At 41.8% G+C, this 15,944-nt stretch overlaps 1 protein-coding gene across 3 annotated transcripts; it reads right to left on the minus strand.

Annotated features, from left to right (window-relative positions):
- Window positions 1-633: 633 nt before the first annotated feature.
- Window positions 634-11,805, minus strand: LOC112226896 (ankyrin repeat domain-containing protein 33B). 3 transcript variants are annotated; one of them, XM_024391553.2, is made up of 5 exons: window positions 11,523-11,805; window positions 10,843-11,300; window positions 6,155-6,284; window positions 5,801-5,941; window positions 634-1,870 (listed from the first exon to the last, which is right to left on the minus strand). In XM_024391553.2, the coding sequence occupies exons 2-5, from the start codon at window positions 11,290-11,292 to the stop codon at window positions 1,056-1,058; spliced, it is 1,536 nt and encodes a 511-aa protein (XP_024247321.1). In that variant the 5' UTR covers window positions 11,293-11,300; window positions 11,523-11,805; the 3' UTR covers window positions 634-1,055. The 3 variants fall into 3 exon arrangements, with proteins under 3 accessions (XP_024247321.1, XP_024247320.1, XP_024247319.1); XM_024391552.2 differs by lacking the exon at window positions 10,843-11,300 and having other exon boundaries at window positions 11,523-11,800; XM_024391551.2 differs by lacking the exons at window positions 10,843-11,300; window positions 11,523-11,805 and adding an exon at window positions 9,797-10,058.
- Between the last annotated feature and the right edge of the window lie 4,139 nt (window positions 11,806-15,944).

Raw genomic sequence — 15,944 nt, forward strand, 5'->3', positions numbered from 1 at the left:
ATGATTTTGGAATGAGATGTTAAACGAGCAGGTGTCCACATACTTTGATCATGTAGTATATATTGAAAGCAGAGCTTTCACATAGGTGTGGTTGGTGAGTTAATTAAGCTAATAACATCCTGTCATGCATAAAAATGCTGCCCGTTATTTTGGCTACCATGGCTATGCACCGATAGGATGACAATGCCCCCATCCACAGGGCGCGAGTGGTCACTGAATGGCTTGATGACCATGAAAACAATGTCAACCATATGCCATGGCCGTCTTAGTCACCAGTCTAGAAGAAAAAGAAACTTAGTCACCAGACCTCAACTCAATAGAACACTTATGGGAGATTCTGGAGCTTGAGACAGAGTTTTCAACAAAACACCAAATTATGGAATTTGTCATGGAAGAATGGTGTCACATCCCTCCAATATAGTTCCAGACACTTGTAGAATCTATGCCAAGGTGAATTCAAGCTGTTCTGGCTCGTGGGGGCCCAACGCCCTATTAAGACACTTTATTTTGTCAGTTACCTGTACTTACATCCAACTGATTTGTGTATTATCTGCTTTGAGAATATCCACCAGACAAACACATTTTCTTTGGTGGAGATTAAAAGGTCTCTGACCAAAATATTGACACAATAAACAACGTGCAAAAGTATTGTATGTGTTTGAGTTATCCTTTTAACAATGGAGATATCAAACAGTCATAATCTGAAGAAATGCAGATTGAATGGAGAAATGCATAATCTGAAGAAAATGGAAGAATGCATACAAAAATACATCTGCATAAAAGTTCAATTATGAATTCCTCACAATGAACCTTACACAGTTCAAGCCAAGTGTTCCTTCCCCATTACTGTCAAAAGCCAGAAACAGAGTAACCAATCTAGGACAGGAAAAGATAGTGCTCCATGGCTACAGCTGAATCAAGTGGCACAGTCTTTAAAATCTAAAACGCTGGTGATAACTTTATCTCCTCAGTTCAGAACCAATTACAGTTAAAGGTTAGCTCGCACCCCAAGGCTCTTGAAAAGCAATTTGACCTCTCCTCGTAGCTCAAGTCTTTCAGCGCATCCTCGCTGTGGGTAAACGTCTCTTCTTCCCCTCTTCCTCTTGCCGCCTCCTCTCCTCCTTGGCCTCTTTGTAGCTCCACTTGGGCAGCTGGAGAAGCTCGGGGTCCTTGCTCTTTTTTCTCTTCTCAGGGTTGGGCCATGAGGGGACCTTGCACAGCCTCACCTTGGGGACCACAATGCCCGGCCTGACACTGCTCCTCCTCATCATGTTCAGGGGCAGCAAGCTGGTGCGCCTCAGAGCCGAAGTACCAGCCACCGCAACCTCTTGCAACATTTGGGTCTGCAGGCTGGCCCTCCGGTCCCTCTTCTTAGGAACCAACTGCACCCGGGAGTTATTGAACAGCTTCTTGTTGTTGTTGAAGTGCTCGGGGCCCAGGCACTTCAGTTCGTCCACTCGCTGCTTCCTGAGTATCTCTGGCACGGCATAGCGCCGCTTCCCGATGCAGGGGGGACTTCTTGGGGCCACAGTGTGGCAGGCGGTGGCGATCAATGGGCTGGACAGAGCGGTAGTGATGCGTACCATGTGGTCCATCACACCATCGTCCACGGGGTCTGTCTTCATGCGGAGAGAGAACCTGCAGCAGACCTTGTCTGCCACCTTCTGCCAGCAGCTCTTGGACTCCTGGCGTTGGGCCACTAGCTCCTGCAGCATGGGCCATTCCAGCTTGTAGGAGTCACAGAACTGCTGGGCGCATGGCTGGGCCATCAGACGCATCATCAGATAGCCCGTCTCATAGCGACATGTGAACAAAGCCCACTCCCTGGAGGTCATCTTGCGGCTGTAGTCCCTCGCCTCCACGTCCGCTCCTAGTAGAGGGAATATACAAATAAGAAGAAGCATTGAATGCATTGTTATTCAATTGTCATTTCTAAATGTTTATATTTATGGGAGCTGTTACAGATGTCGATCTTAACTTGACCAATTTCATCACAGGAGGAATAGAATCCTGCAGCAGGAGCATTTGATTATCTGAAAAAATATTTGCAATCACCACCAGGGGGAAGCTGGAAGCAGTGTTTGAATACAATGCAGTACCGTACCTACATTGTACCTTAGACTGCATGGCCACTTAAGCGCCAGTTCATTAACTACATTTTGACAGTTGATTCATAACCTTAGGTTCACTAGAAACGTTAAGATGTCCTCTACAAGGTGTCGACAGCACCCACAAGGATACTGGCCCATGTTGACTCCAATGCTTCCCAACAGTTGTGTGAAGTTGGCTGGATGTCCATTGGGTGGTGGATCATTCTTGATACACACGAGAAACTGTTGAGCGTGAAAAACCCAGCAGTGTTGCAGTTCTTGACACACTTAAACCGGTGTTCCTGGCACCTACTACCATACCCAGTTCAAAGGCACTTAAATATTTTGTCTTGCCCATTCACCCTCTGAATGGCACACATACACAATCCATGTCTCAATTGTCTCAAGGCTTAAAAATCCTCCTTCAACCTGCCTCCTCCCATTCATCCACACATTGAAGTGGATTTAAAACTTCTTGATGCACCCATCCCGTTAGCGGGATCATTTTCGTCAACCACCGCTGAATTGCAGGGCGCCAAATTCAAATTAAATTACTAAAAATATTTAATTTTTATGAAATCACAAATGTAATATAGCAAAACACAGCTTAGCTTGTTGTTAATCCACCTGGTGTGTCAGATTTCAATAAAGCTTTTCGGCGAAAGCATACCAAGCGTTTATGTAAGCACATCTCTCTCAGTTGACAATATTACAAACAGCTAGCAGCCAAGTAGATTGGTCACGAAAGTCAGAAAAGCAATAAATTAAATCGCTTACCTTTGATGATCTTCGGATGTTTGCACTCACGAGACTCCCAGTTACACAATAAATGTTCCTTATGTTCCATAAAGATTATTTTTATGTCCAAAATACCTCCATTTGTTTGGCGCGTTATGTTCAGAAATCCACAGGCTCGAGCGGTGACGACATCGCAGACGAAAATTCCAAATAGTATCCGTAATGTTCGTAGAAACATTTCAAACGTTTTTTATAATCAATCCTCAGGTTGTTTTTACAATATATAATCGATAATATATCAACCGGGAATGTATCTTTTTCAATAGTAGAGAGAGAGAAAATGGCTGCACCAAGCTGTTGGGCATACAAAACGCAGCCATACAATGACTCGATGTGATCTTTCTCGCTCATTTTTCAAAATAAAAGCCTGAAACTATGTCTAAAACCTGTTCACACCATGGGGAAGCCATAGGAAAAGGAATCTGGTTGATATCCCTTTAAATGGAGCAAAGGCAGGCTATGGAACATGGAGCTTTCAAAATAGAAGCCACTTCCTGGTTTGATTTTCTTCAGGTTTTTGCCTGCAATATCAGATCTGTTATACTCACAGACAATATTTTAACAGTTTTGGAAACTTCAGAGTGTTTTCTATCCTAATCTGACAATTATATGCATATTCTAGATTCTGAAACTAAGAAATAGGCTGTTTAATTTGGGTATGTTTTTCATCCAAATATCAAAATACTGCCCCTACACTCAAGAGGTTTTAACAGGTGACATCAATAAGGGAACATAGCGTTCAGCTGAATTCACTTGGTCAATCTATGTCATGGAAAGAGCATATACATACAGTGCATTCAGAAAGTGTTCAGACCCCTTGACTTTTTCCAAATGTTGATATGTTACACGTATTAAATAGTTTTTCCCCCTCATCAATCTACACATTATGCCCCATAATGACAAAGTAAAAACATATATATATTTTTTGCAAATGTATATTAAAAATATATATATATCACATTTACATAAGTATTCAGACCCTTTACTCAGTATTTTGTTGAAGTACCTTTGGCAGCGATTACAGCATCGAGTCTTCTTGGGTTTGACGCTACAAGCTTGGCACACCTGTATTTGGGAATTTTATCCCATTCTTCTCTGCAGACCCTCTCAAGCTCTCTCAGGTTGGATGGGGAGCGTTACTGCACAGCTATTTTCAGGTCTCTCCAGAGATGTTCGATCGGGTTCAAGTCTGGGCTCTGGCTGGGCCACTTAAGGACTTTCAGAGACTTATCCCGAAGCCACTCCTGTGATGCCTTGGCTGTGTGCTTAGGGTCGTTGTGCTGTTGGAAGGTGAACCTTAGCCCCAGTCTGAGGTCCTGAGCGCTCTGAAGCAGGATGTCTCTGTACTTTGCTCCATTCATTTTTGCCTTGATCCTGACTAGTCTCCCAGTCCCTGCCGCTGAAAAACATACCCACAGCATGATTCTTCCACCACCATGCTTCACCGTAGGGATGGAGCCAGGTTTCCTACAGTCGTGACGCTTGGCATTCAGGCCAAAGAATTCAATCTTGGTTTCATCAGTCCGGAGAATCTTGTTTCTCATGGTCTGAGAGTCTTTCGGTGCCTTTTGGCAAACTCCAAACGGGCTGTCATGTGTCTTTCACTAAGTAGTGTCTTCGGTCTGGCCACTTTACCATAAAGGCCTGATTGGTGGAGTGCTGCAGAGATGTTTGGGTTTGGTGGATGCCAGAAGAACTCTACCTGCCCAAATACATAGTGCCAACTGTAAAGTTTGGTGGAAGAGAAATAATGGTGTGGGTTTGCTTTTCATGGTTCCAGTGAAGGGAAATCTTAACGCTATTGCATACAATGACATTCTAGACGATTATGTGCTTCCAACTTTGTGGCAATAGATTGGGTAAGGCCCTTTCCTGTTTCAGCCTGACAATACCCCCATACAGAAAGTGAGGTCCATACTGAAATGGTTTGTCGAGATCGATGTGGAAGAACTTGACTGACCTGCACAGAGCCCTGACCTCAATCCCATCGAACACCTTTGGGATGAATTGGAACGCCGACTGCGAGCCAGGCCTAATCGCCCAACATCAGTGCCTGACCTCACTAATGCTCTTATGGCTGAATGGAAGCAAGTCCCTGCAGGAATCTTACAACATCTAGCGGAAAGCCTTCCCAGAAGAGTGGAGGCTGTTATAGCAGCAAAGGAGGGATCAACTCCATATTAATGGCCATGATTTTGGAATGAGATGAACGAGCATGTGTCCACATACTTCTGGTCATGTAGTGTAGCTATCCTATTCATCGTCTCCTTTGCCCAGATACTGGTTCAGTTGTTGATGTGTATGGATACATTTCAGATAAATGCACACTTGAATGTTGCAGGAATAGGATCCATATGCCTACAGTAGCAATAGGACATTTATTCATATTCTGTCTGGTGCTTTTAAAATTTTAATGAGTGAAAGAGGGTCATCACTAATTACTACCGCCTCAAAGTCATAATTATGGCTAAACCCCACCAATTTCTACAATTTCTCTTCTTAAAATCTGATTTTAAACCTAACCTTAACCACACTGCTATACCCTAATGTTAAATTACATTTTTGTTTTCATGAATCTTTACGATATAGCCAATTTGGACTTTGTGGCTGCGCTAACTAATGACAACCGCAAGATAGGGAGGATGATTTTGATAGCTGGCACTGGTCCGAATCACTCAACTGCCCCTGAATATGGTGAAAGAGAACTGTGGCTTTTGAGTGAAAGTATCTAAATCACGAGGCTCATTTGAATTTCCTGATGAGCAGGACATTTTTCTGCAACAAAAGTAGATTAAGATCCGACATCTGTAACTGTACAGACTTATTCTTCATCACAGTGGGCCTAGCAACAAAATAAAGATAATGTAAACATTGGAGAAAGTATATAGGAAAACGAAATATCTTAGCTCTACCTGACATCATGAGCAAACAAACAACATCTGCCCTCCCTTGCATGGCTGCCTTCATCAAAGCGGTGAATCCATGGCAGTTCCTACGCTCTAGGTCCAGGTTGGGGAAGTAGTTGATCAAGTAGCTGGATATCATAATGTGGCCTGGTGTTAAAAAAATAACCAAATGTGTTATTCACCTTCTTCACAATTAACCATTTTTAATTCTACTCAATGTTATCAGATCAAAACGTTTGTCTTAATCTGGATTTTCATTTAGAATTTTCATTATATTTCATGACACAGTGCCAAAATATACTGTACTAGGAAGTAGGAACCAACCAACTTCCCAGCATTGAAACATCTGTAGATTCTTACCTGCTTGAGCAGCTGTCATGAGGGCTGTATTCCCCTCGTTGTCTTGCCAGTTGACATCGATATGGGGACACTGAGAAAGCGCTATGACCACATCCACCCAGCCCATGTAACAGGCTACTATCAGCCCATTCTGAAAAACACAACATTCAAAGATCAGTGACACATACCTCTTTTTGGATGTATGTTTACTGCTTTAGTATAATAAGTCAGTGGCCTTCTGGTGACTCTGTGGACACACAGTGCCACACCGTTCAACTCGAACATTTGGCCTTGCACCTAAGGTATAGTAAGTCACACAACTACCGGCACATCACTTGTTTACTTTAGATCTCAAGAAAGATACACATCTCCAGAAGTGGCTGCTACTAGTGCTTGTTAATGACATTGTAGCTAATTAAGGACACAAAGCAAGCTCACCCACCCAGGACTCTGAGGTCACTGTTACACTGATGGTCTTAAGTCGGTGGTCTCAGTGCTCATTATCCCAACACAGTTGCTTCACAGGGTCAATTGGATCAATAGGTGGGGCGCCATGTAGCCTTGTTCTGCCCCTGAACAAGGACGTTAACCCACTGTTCCTAGGCTGTCCTTGTAAATAAGAAGTTGTTCTTAACTGACTTGCCTGGTTAAATAAAAAATAGCTCTGCTTTTTAAAGCATGTTTAAAGCTACTCTAGCTCTAGGTGCGTGGTGCTAGACTTGTGTTGACAGTGTAGAATATGACAGTGGGTAGTCTCATTTGTAAATGAGAGCTGATTTAAGAAACTATCTATCTTTGGGGGTCTTTGAGAAACAATTTACCTAACAAAATAAACAAATACGTGGAGCGACACTGATAAACCTGTATGATTGGAGGGTAATGTCAGAGATGCCAACTGACAGACCTACTGATCCCTTAGGAAATTCCAAGTTAAGTCTCAGCTAATAGTCTTTCTGGAGCTTTCTGAACCATCTGTCTGCTGCTGCCTACAGTACTAATCACAGTCCACCAGACCTATGGTGAGATAGCATAATGACCATGACCGTATAGTAAACAGTATGCAAGAGTGGCTCAAGGGCTCAGTTTCTGGATTTGGAGAAAAACCCAGTCACCAAGGCTACTGTACAACCAATCACAGGTATGGGCTGGATTCAATCAGTATTGCGGAAGTATCAGTGAAAATCCATGTAAAAAGGTCAAGGTCATCTCCAGTTAAGCCGACATATACAGTGTTTATGTGACTGCAGTCTCCGCGACCGCGGGAACATTGCCTTTAATTGTCAATCGCGCAATAAAGTGGATCTTCAGCACTAAGTATTGAATAGAGCCCTATGTCATCTGAAGAAAACTCATTAGACATTGTGTACTGTAAACAAAGCGTTATGCCCACTCATAATGAAAACCCCAAATTCAAAAGCGTTGAAATATCAACAGAACTTCCAGTATTCTCACTGCTTAGGGCTTACATGGTCAACTGATGTAAAGGTCTCTGTTGTAGGCCTAGAACGCAGCTTTGGGACCAAAGAGGAATTTAAAGTGAAAATATCTGACAACAACACCCCATCTATAAACAACCCAAGGGAGAACATCATCTTGCCATGGCTCACTATCTATCTTGGACCTGCTATCTGCAGTGTTGGGGAGTAGTGAACTACATGCAGTTAAACTAGTAATTCAACTATATTTTGCAGTAGCTTTGTGGTAGTTGAACTAAATTCAAACCGTGGTTGTTTTTTCAGTAGTTAATTACTTTTTTTGCCATGTAGCAGTGTAGCTAACTACTGGAACTACACTACTTTTTGGCCAAAAATAAAACGTGGGTTAAGTAGGCAAGAATTTCCTTTCTTTTTCAGCATCACTCCTTCCTGATTCTCACTTGAAACATAGTTCTTGTGTTTAATAGGCTAAATGACACATTCTGTTCCATCTGACTCCAGAGTGGTTCATTTATAGTCTGTGCCATTTCAGATTTAGATATGATAATTTATCACCAAGTAGTTTGGATGTAGTGAACTGCTTTTTCAAAATATTTTAAGTTAAATAAACTATATATTTTTAAAGGTTACCTTTAGTGTAGCTTAACTCTTCCAGTGCGAAGTAATTGGTAGCTTGGTTAACAATATTTCCAGAGTAGCTTCTCCAACACTGACTATCTGTCTAGGTGAATTGGAAAAACTGCCGTTTTAGATTTGCCAAAAATAATCTCTTAATCTGCTCAAACAGAGTGCACCTTCAGTTTGTTTGATTTGAAAACACTGCTGTGTGTGGGTTCGTTTACATCTACAAAGACTACACATTAGGGCTCATGTCATGTCAGTGGAGGATGTAACATGAAACAACTGAGAGCATTTCTTGCTTTTATGGATCCAGACATTCGTGCCATTAAGTGTTGCATGACATCAAACTTCTCCCCTCATTTGTACTGTATTAGTATGTCCCATGAGAAGGGATGAAACAGGTCAGTGGCCGAGCCTAGTATCTCAGTTTTACCAGCTACTGGGGGAAATCAGGGACCTACTGTATCTACAAGCAACACCTTTAGAATATAATGTACAATAATAGTCGCTGAATGCGTAGGCTACTTATATCCCTGGTATTATTGCTTTACCACTTAAGAGGATACAGCAGTGAGAAACACATTCAAAATTGTATTGGGTCTAACCCTAATGTCTACCTGTTGGGTACCCATGATGGTCATTAATGTTGTAAAGAATAAGTTATTTGAAGCACCATCCTCGTCCTTGGTATTGTCCAGCTGCACCCTGATATCTTGGGTGAACCTTTTGAAAGCTCAGCCATGATTGCGAGCTGATTCAACTCTATCTCGATCTCAGTGGCGGTCGGTGACGTTTAAGATAAGGGAGATAATTTTGGGGATGAACATGAACTAATTTCTATTACAACATATTGAATGACTGTCATTCATATTCCATTCACCCAGATCAATGTAACATCAATAGGTTTAGGCTCTTACATGATACTCACATTTTTCCTATACACATCATGAGGTTGCTACAACTTAGCCGAATGAAAGTTTAAAACATAGGTGCACAAGTTGAGAGAAATTTGAGTAACCAAGGTGACAGACATTGACAGATTCAATACTGCCTTGCACAATCTTGCCTGTATCTAGCTGATCTAGGGTGTAATCATTAGTCCAACAGTTGCAAACGAGAGTTTCTATTTGACAAATTCAGGTATATTTACCCTTGTTTCGTTCTGTTTGCTTCCATTTAAGCAACATTTTCCAACAGAATCGGCAGAATGAATACACCCCTGATCACATGGAATCACAGTTCACTTTCAAAACAGCCACATATAAACAGCATGATCCCTTTGATCGTCGGATAATTCCTTCTCGCATCTACACGCCCTCCTCCTCTCACCATTTCCTTTTGCTTGTGGACTTCAGTGCACAACACATCAGCTGTCTGTGACCAAGCGAAAAAAAACATTCCAAGCCAAACCTTCATATCAGAACTGCTAACCGCTACACACAGCCTACATCATTGTCACCATATTAGCTAACATCAAGTCAATTTAGCTACTAGACCTAACAAGTTAGTAAATACAATCATGCAGTACAGTGTACGGTTAGCAAGCAGTTTATCAGTTACACCGGCAAGCCCCGGTGGCAATAAATTAATAAAACCAAAAGTTTACCTTGACATTGAAGAGTTCCAGTGTTGGATAGCCAGCTAGATAACGGAGCATCCCTCTCGGTTTGAGCCGGGTTTATGAGAAGGCTAAAGTATCCAGCTGCATTTACTAGCTAAGTAAATACATTTTTTTGAAGAAATGTATTTGTTGAAAACTATTAAACTCTTGTCTTTCTCTCTCTTTGAGTCAACCACTCACCACATTTTATGCACAGCAGTGCTAGCTGTAGTGTATGCTTTCCGTACTAGATTAATTTATTCTCTGATCCTTTGATAGGGTGGACCACATGTCAGTTCATGCTGTAAGAGCTCTGATAGGTTAAAAGATGTCCTCTAGAAGTTGTCATAATTAATGTGTAACTCTTTGAAAGAGGGTGAGAACCATGAGCCTCCTAGGTTTTGTATTGAAATCGATTCAGAAGCTAGCTGTCCTCCGTCTATGCCATGGTGCTGCTGAGGCCACTGTAGACCTTCAATTGTGTTTTACCCCATTATTTGGTGACGTTAATATATTTAATATAGTTTTATTTAATAATGATGACTTTTTAAATGTTTCACTATTTTTATTTTTATGAAATTTACTGAGGAGTATGGTCCTCCCCATCTTCCTCTGAGGTGCCTACACTGCTCAATCTGCAATCCACACCCCCATCTGTTTCAGGGCAACAAACTGCTCTGAGTATTCCTCTGAGATTGTCACTGTCTACAGAAATGGCACAATTTGGGCCCTATATGACACTCAACCCTATACAGAAAGCCTGGAAAAAGAATTCCTCGTTAAAATCTCTGCTGTTCTATCAAATCACTATAAAGCCAATTCCTGATTGGTGGAGATCTCATGGAAACCTTCTTTACAAATATCTAAGTTCCAATGTCCGTGCTAGCATGCCATGTAGAAAGCATTATGCATTGCTTCATTGCAAGTAGGATTCTAGTGTGGACATTGGAACACAAACAATGTTATATGTTTGTGCAGTCGGGCCTTTACTTGATAATACTGATATAAGTTTCAAAAAACAGTTAATTTCTTTAATGACACCACGGACATACTCTGTTGTTCTTGTCTGTTTCATTCACTTCCTCCTTTGTCACCCCTTGCCTTATCATAATCTTCACTATGATGGAATTGTTACTGGAGCAGGCCTTGAAGAAGGACAGAGGTTCGGGGGTGTTTGGGCTGGGAGTCCTGTATTTGAGAGAGTCATCAGGTGGATAGAAGGAGTTATCAGAGTCAATACTCTTGGTATCATTCAGATCTGGCAGATCTGGCAATGTGTCAAAGTCAAACTCTTCAAATTCCTGATAGACATCATCGTCGTCATCGTCGTAATAGTTGCTTTCCTCATTGTCTCCCTCATTAGGATCCTCATTTTCATTGCCTGCGACCGTCTCCGACAATATAGACGACTCCTCATCTTTGCGACCCCTGACAATCCCATTCTGCTGAACATTTAACAAGGTCCCTCCACCTCCACCTGGGTCCTCTGTGATCTGCACCATTTAACCTCCTATTAGAATACACCACAATATCAATATTAATTGCCCCTCATTCAAAATGTAAATACTTAGCTAGGTCTTGTAGAAGAAGCAGATGTCAGTACAATCCCCAACTAGAACATAATCAAACATTTGTTCTGGTTTCAAAGCCACTTGAGGAAGATGTCTCAGAATGTCCCTTTTAATCCATCCATAAATCTTGTTCCCTGAAGCATTAGACGGACATTAAATACCTTGTTTATATCCATGTGACATCCCCAACGGATCCTCTTGTTTTCATCAGCTCCTCATTTGCCTTCTGTTTTTCTCACTTTCCAAATGGCAACCGGCAACAACAATGTGACAGCTTGAGAATTCATCTCTTGAATACATTTGTTGCCAAAGTTGTCCCACAAAACGCTGTTCACCAAAAGGCACTGTATTCTTTTAGACAGTCTCTAGTTCCTGCTGTGCTGATACCTGACTAGTCTATGCACCTGTAGTAAAGCATTTTGTTTCCTTTGGCTGATGTGGAAGAGAAGAATTGTCTAAACTGACGCTTCATAATCCCTTAAGTCAGTCTTTGCTCTCTCTCTCTCTCTCTCTCTCTCTCTCTCTCTCTCTTTCTCTCTCTCTCTCTCTCTCCCTCTCTCTCCCTCTCTCTCCCTCTCTCCTTTCTCTCTCTCTCTCTCTCTCTCCCTCTCTCTCTCTCTCTCCCTCTCTCTCCCTCTCTCTCCCCTCTCTCTCCCTCTCTCTCCCTCTCTCTCCCTCTCTCTCCCTCTCTCTCTCTCTCTCTCTCTCTCCTCTCTCTCCTCTCTCTCCCTCTCTCTCCCTCTCTCTCTCTTTCTCTCTCTCTCTCTCTCCTCTCTCCCTCTCTCTCCTCTCTCTCTCCCCTCTCTCTCCCTCTATCTCCCTCTCTCTCCCTCTCTCTCCCTCTCTCTCTCCTCTCTCTCTCCCTCTCTCTCTCCCTCTCTCTCTCTCTCCCTCTATCTCCCTCTCTCTCCCTCTCTCCCTCTATCTCCCTCTCTCTCCCTCTCTCTCCCTCTCTCTCCCTCTCTCTCTCTCTCCTCTCTCTCCCTCTCTCTCTCTCTCTCTCTCTCTCTCTCTCTCTCTCTCCCTCTCTCTCTCTCTCTCTCTCTCTCTCTCTCTCTCCCTCTCTCTCCCTCTCTCTCTCTCTCTCCCCTCTCTCTCCCTCTCTCTCCCTCTCTCTCCCTCTCTCTCTCTCTCTCTCTCTCTCTCTCTCTCCTCTCTCTCTCCCTCTATCTCTCTCTCATACTTTCTACTTAGTGGTGGGAACTTTTGTAGTCTGATATAGTAATAGTATCTCCAAACTATATAGTTGAATAAAAAAAGTATTGAATGATAAAATTACAGATTTAGCAGACTAGTATTGTATTTTCTTGATCTGGATAGCTAAACCTCAATTCACAGATGAATTAAATATTGTACTCTCTCAGCCATATATTTCATTGCATGCCTGTGTGTGATAAAATGGTTTTGCACCATACCCATACCCTAAAACTATAGTTCATCCACTGACTTGGGGTGCCTACTAGTTGTGCAGCATTTGCATATGACCCTAATCTATATTTGGCTGTGGCTGCTGTTAGCTCTGTCTTAGCTGACTGGTAATTGGATACAGCAGAAATAACACAGCCTCTTACATACGTTTTTTTTCTTCTCATTTTCCTCAACAGCAAACCAGCATGTCATATACCTACTGTACACTTCGTGACACTAATTCAAATTATTTTGTTAGTTGATTGACATTATTTTAGATGCAGTTAAAGGTTTGGATGTAGCGTTTGTCCGTTTTTACAGTGTCATAAACTGTAGTGCAACTTTTGGCAGTGCGGTTCCCACGCTTGTTTGAGCTCCATGCAGTAGTCTTAGTGTCGTTCTGTGAGTGTTCATCCATGCAGTAGTCTTAGTGTCGTTCTGTGAGTGCTCATCCATGCAGTAGTCTTAGTGTCGTTCTGTGAGTGCTCATCCATGCAGTAGTCTTAGTGTCGTTCTGTGAGTGCTCATCCATGCAGTAGTCTTAGTGTCGTTCTGTGAGTGCTCATCCATGCAGTAGTCTTAGTGTCGTTCTGTGAGTGCTCATCCATGCAGTAGTCTTTTAAACTCAAGATGTCAGTATAATGAGAAAAGAAGATACCAAAGTAATGACACTATCAACAAGGCTATGAAAATTCAGCTTTGAAAATTCAATCTACAGATCTTGACACGATTGATTACTTACTGCATATGGTAGGCCCTGGGCTGATCTTAATTGAGGGTCAATCAGCAGTTGTCACATCCATTTTTAGACTTCTAAATGAATGATATGTACCCATTGATTCCTGAAGAATATAACTTATGAGCTTAGTTCAACTGTGGTACCCCATCAGAATGCAAAATATAAGCCTGTTTTACTCCGATGTTTGTAAACAAAGTAAATGTAAACAAACACTCCATAGCTTAAAACCATGGTTGAAAACGGTCCTTTTGATTTACTTTGTTTACTTGCATCAATAGCTCTGTCTTTGTATTTGAGAGTGGTTACATTTCTCCAGCCCCATTTCCCCCCACTTTGTTATTGTTTTAACTGCTGATTGCTGCTTTAAGCATTACATAATTTCCGTAGTTGAGTCTTAGTTGATGCAGTCAATGGTTGAGCCTCTGATGTTGGTCCATGCACCGGTAAGCCTTTAGCAAGATGTTGTACATCAGGTCAATGCTAAACTACTTTTGAGTATCACATCTTATTCCCAATACCAAATCAGTACACAATTAAAACTAGGTCAGTCGATGTTAAAAAGTAGACTAACATTCTTAGAGTATAGGCCAGTATTTAGTGTCAACGCCACACAGGCTATATTTACCTCTAACAGGATCACTTTATAGCAAAGTGCCAGCCAGATTACTGTCAGTAACAGGAGTGTTATCTGAAAAAGGCTCATCCTGTGTTGAGTGGGGCCTTTCACCCTTATCGTTTCAACCCAAACTGTGCTCTTTTTGCTCACTTTTCAGTAAGTTTGGTTCAGTATAATGTCAGCCTGCCTGTGTTACACACTGCTTATTACCAGACTAGTTGGAGTGGGGCAGGGCTAGCTAGCTATGCTCCTCCATCAGTGCAAAAGCAGGCTGGCACCAGATACAAGTAACTGCCAAAATAAAGGGAACCCCAACGTAGTGTCTTAATAGGGCATTGAGCAACCATACTCTGCCAGAACAGATTCGATACACCTTGGCATACATTCTACAAGTGTCTGGAACTCTAATGGAGGCATGCGACAACATTCTTCCACGAGGAATTCCATCATTTGGTGTTTTGTTGATCCGGCACTGCTCCAGAATCTCCCTTAAGTGTTCAGTTGAGTTGAGATCTGGTGACTGAAACGCACACACCCTTTAAACCCCTTATGCTCGTTTGAGACCCCTCTTTAAAATTTACTAAGATCTCTTCTACTAGTCATGGTAGCCAAAATAATGACCCTAAGCATGATGAGACGTTAAATGCTGAATTAACTCAGGAACCACACCTGCTTTACCTGCTTTACTTTGTATCCCTCATTTACTCTAGTGTTTCCTTTATTTTGGGAGTTACATGTATGTTATTGGGCCAGATAGTGCTGATCCGTGCTGGAAAGGACAATGTGAAAATAAAATATTCTGAAAGTAAAGTTTGGGTCGGCACAATAGTGTGAAAGTGATGTTAGAATTAGAATCTAGTAATCCATGTCAATAAACATTAGATACAGTATTAGACACAGTATTTCCAACCTCAACATATTTCCATACTTGAGCACCATGGAAATATCATACCATTTGTTTTTTACAGCACTACTACTATAATGTGCCATACATTTCTGTCCGGATCTGGGATGGTAATCAAATGGTATAAAAACTTGCCACGTTTTCTAGGGATGAGGACAAGACATTTTGACCTGCAAGCGATTTACAGTTTGACCAGCAGGATTAAGGGCCTAGGAAAAGTACTAGCCAACCAGGATATCGTTCTAGGAAAAACAGTTATTTTGAGTTCCATTGACTTGACATTATTCAGCCACTATCAGGTGTGATTATGTTATTGGCTATGAGATGACAGCATCATCAAATAAAATAAAATTGTATTTGTCACATGCGCTGAATACAACAGGCACCTTACAGTGAAATGCTTACTTACAGGCCCTTAACCAACAATCATGACATGGCCTGTACTGAACCCAGTGCTGCCATCATAACGGGCCCGATTCCGACTTAGGAAATGTACGCATTTTCTATGCTCGTCTTTCCTACGCTTCTCAGTAGTTGGTATTCAGACTTGCCTTATGCAGGTGCATAACAAGCTTTGCAGGCATGGTTCCATTGCAGGCGCTGAATACCTGTAATGAAAAAAAACATTGAAAACCCTCCCACTTGCTGGCCAACAGATTTTCTCAACAGATTTTCTCATGGAGTTTTCATTCAATACGGTTTTCAGTACATTTATCTTAAACCATCCCTTTAAATTTGGTGTACCTTTAATTCTAATTTTGTTGACAGACTAGAATACATTGAGAAAACGGGTTTCATAGTGATCAATGAAAGAACGCCATCTAAATATATGAATTTTTGGCCTTATTTCAGCACCAATTGGTAGATTAAAATACTCCAATCTTGACTATTTAGGCACTTTTAATGATTAGGAAAGT

This window comes from Oncorhynchus tshawytscha, linkage group LG28, assembly GCF_018296145.1.
Source record: "Oncorhynchus tshawytscha isolate Ot180627B linkage group LG28, Otsh_v2.0, whole genome shotgun sequence".
NCBI lineage: Eukaryota > Metazoa > Chordata > Actinopteri > Salmoniformes > Salmonidae > Oncorhynchus > Oncorhynchus tshawytscha.

Coding starts and splice junctions, on each gene's coding strand:
- LOC112226896 (XM_024391553.2), bottom strand. CDS start 11,292: ATGGTGCAGATCACAGAGGACCCAGGTGGAGGTGGAGGGACCTTGTTA. Junction 5,942..6,154: donor CATGACAGCTGCTCAAGCAG/GTAAGAATCTAC, acceptor TTTTAACACCAG/GCCACATTATGATATCCAGC. Junction 1,871..5,800: donor TTGTTTGCTCATGATGTCAG/GTAGAGCTAAGA, acceptor TCCCTCTACTAG/GAGCGGACGTGGAGGCGAGG.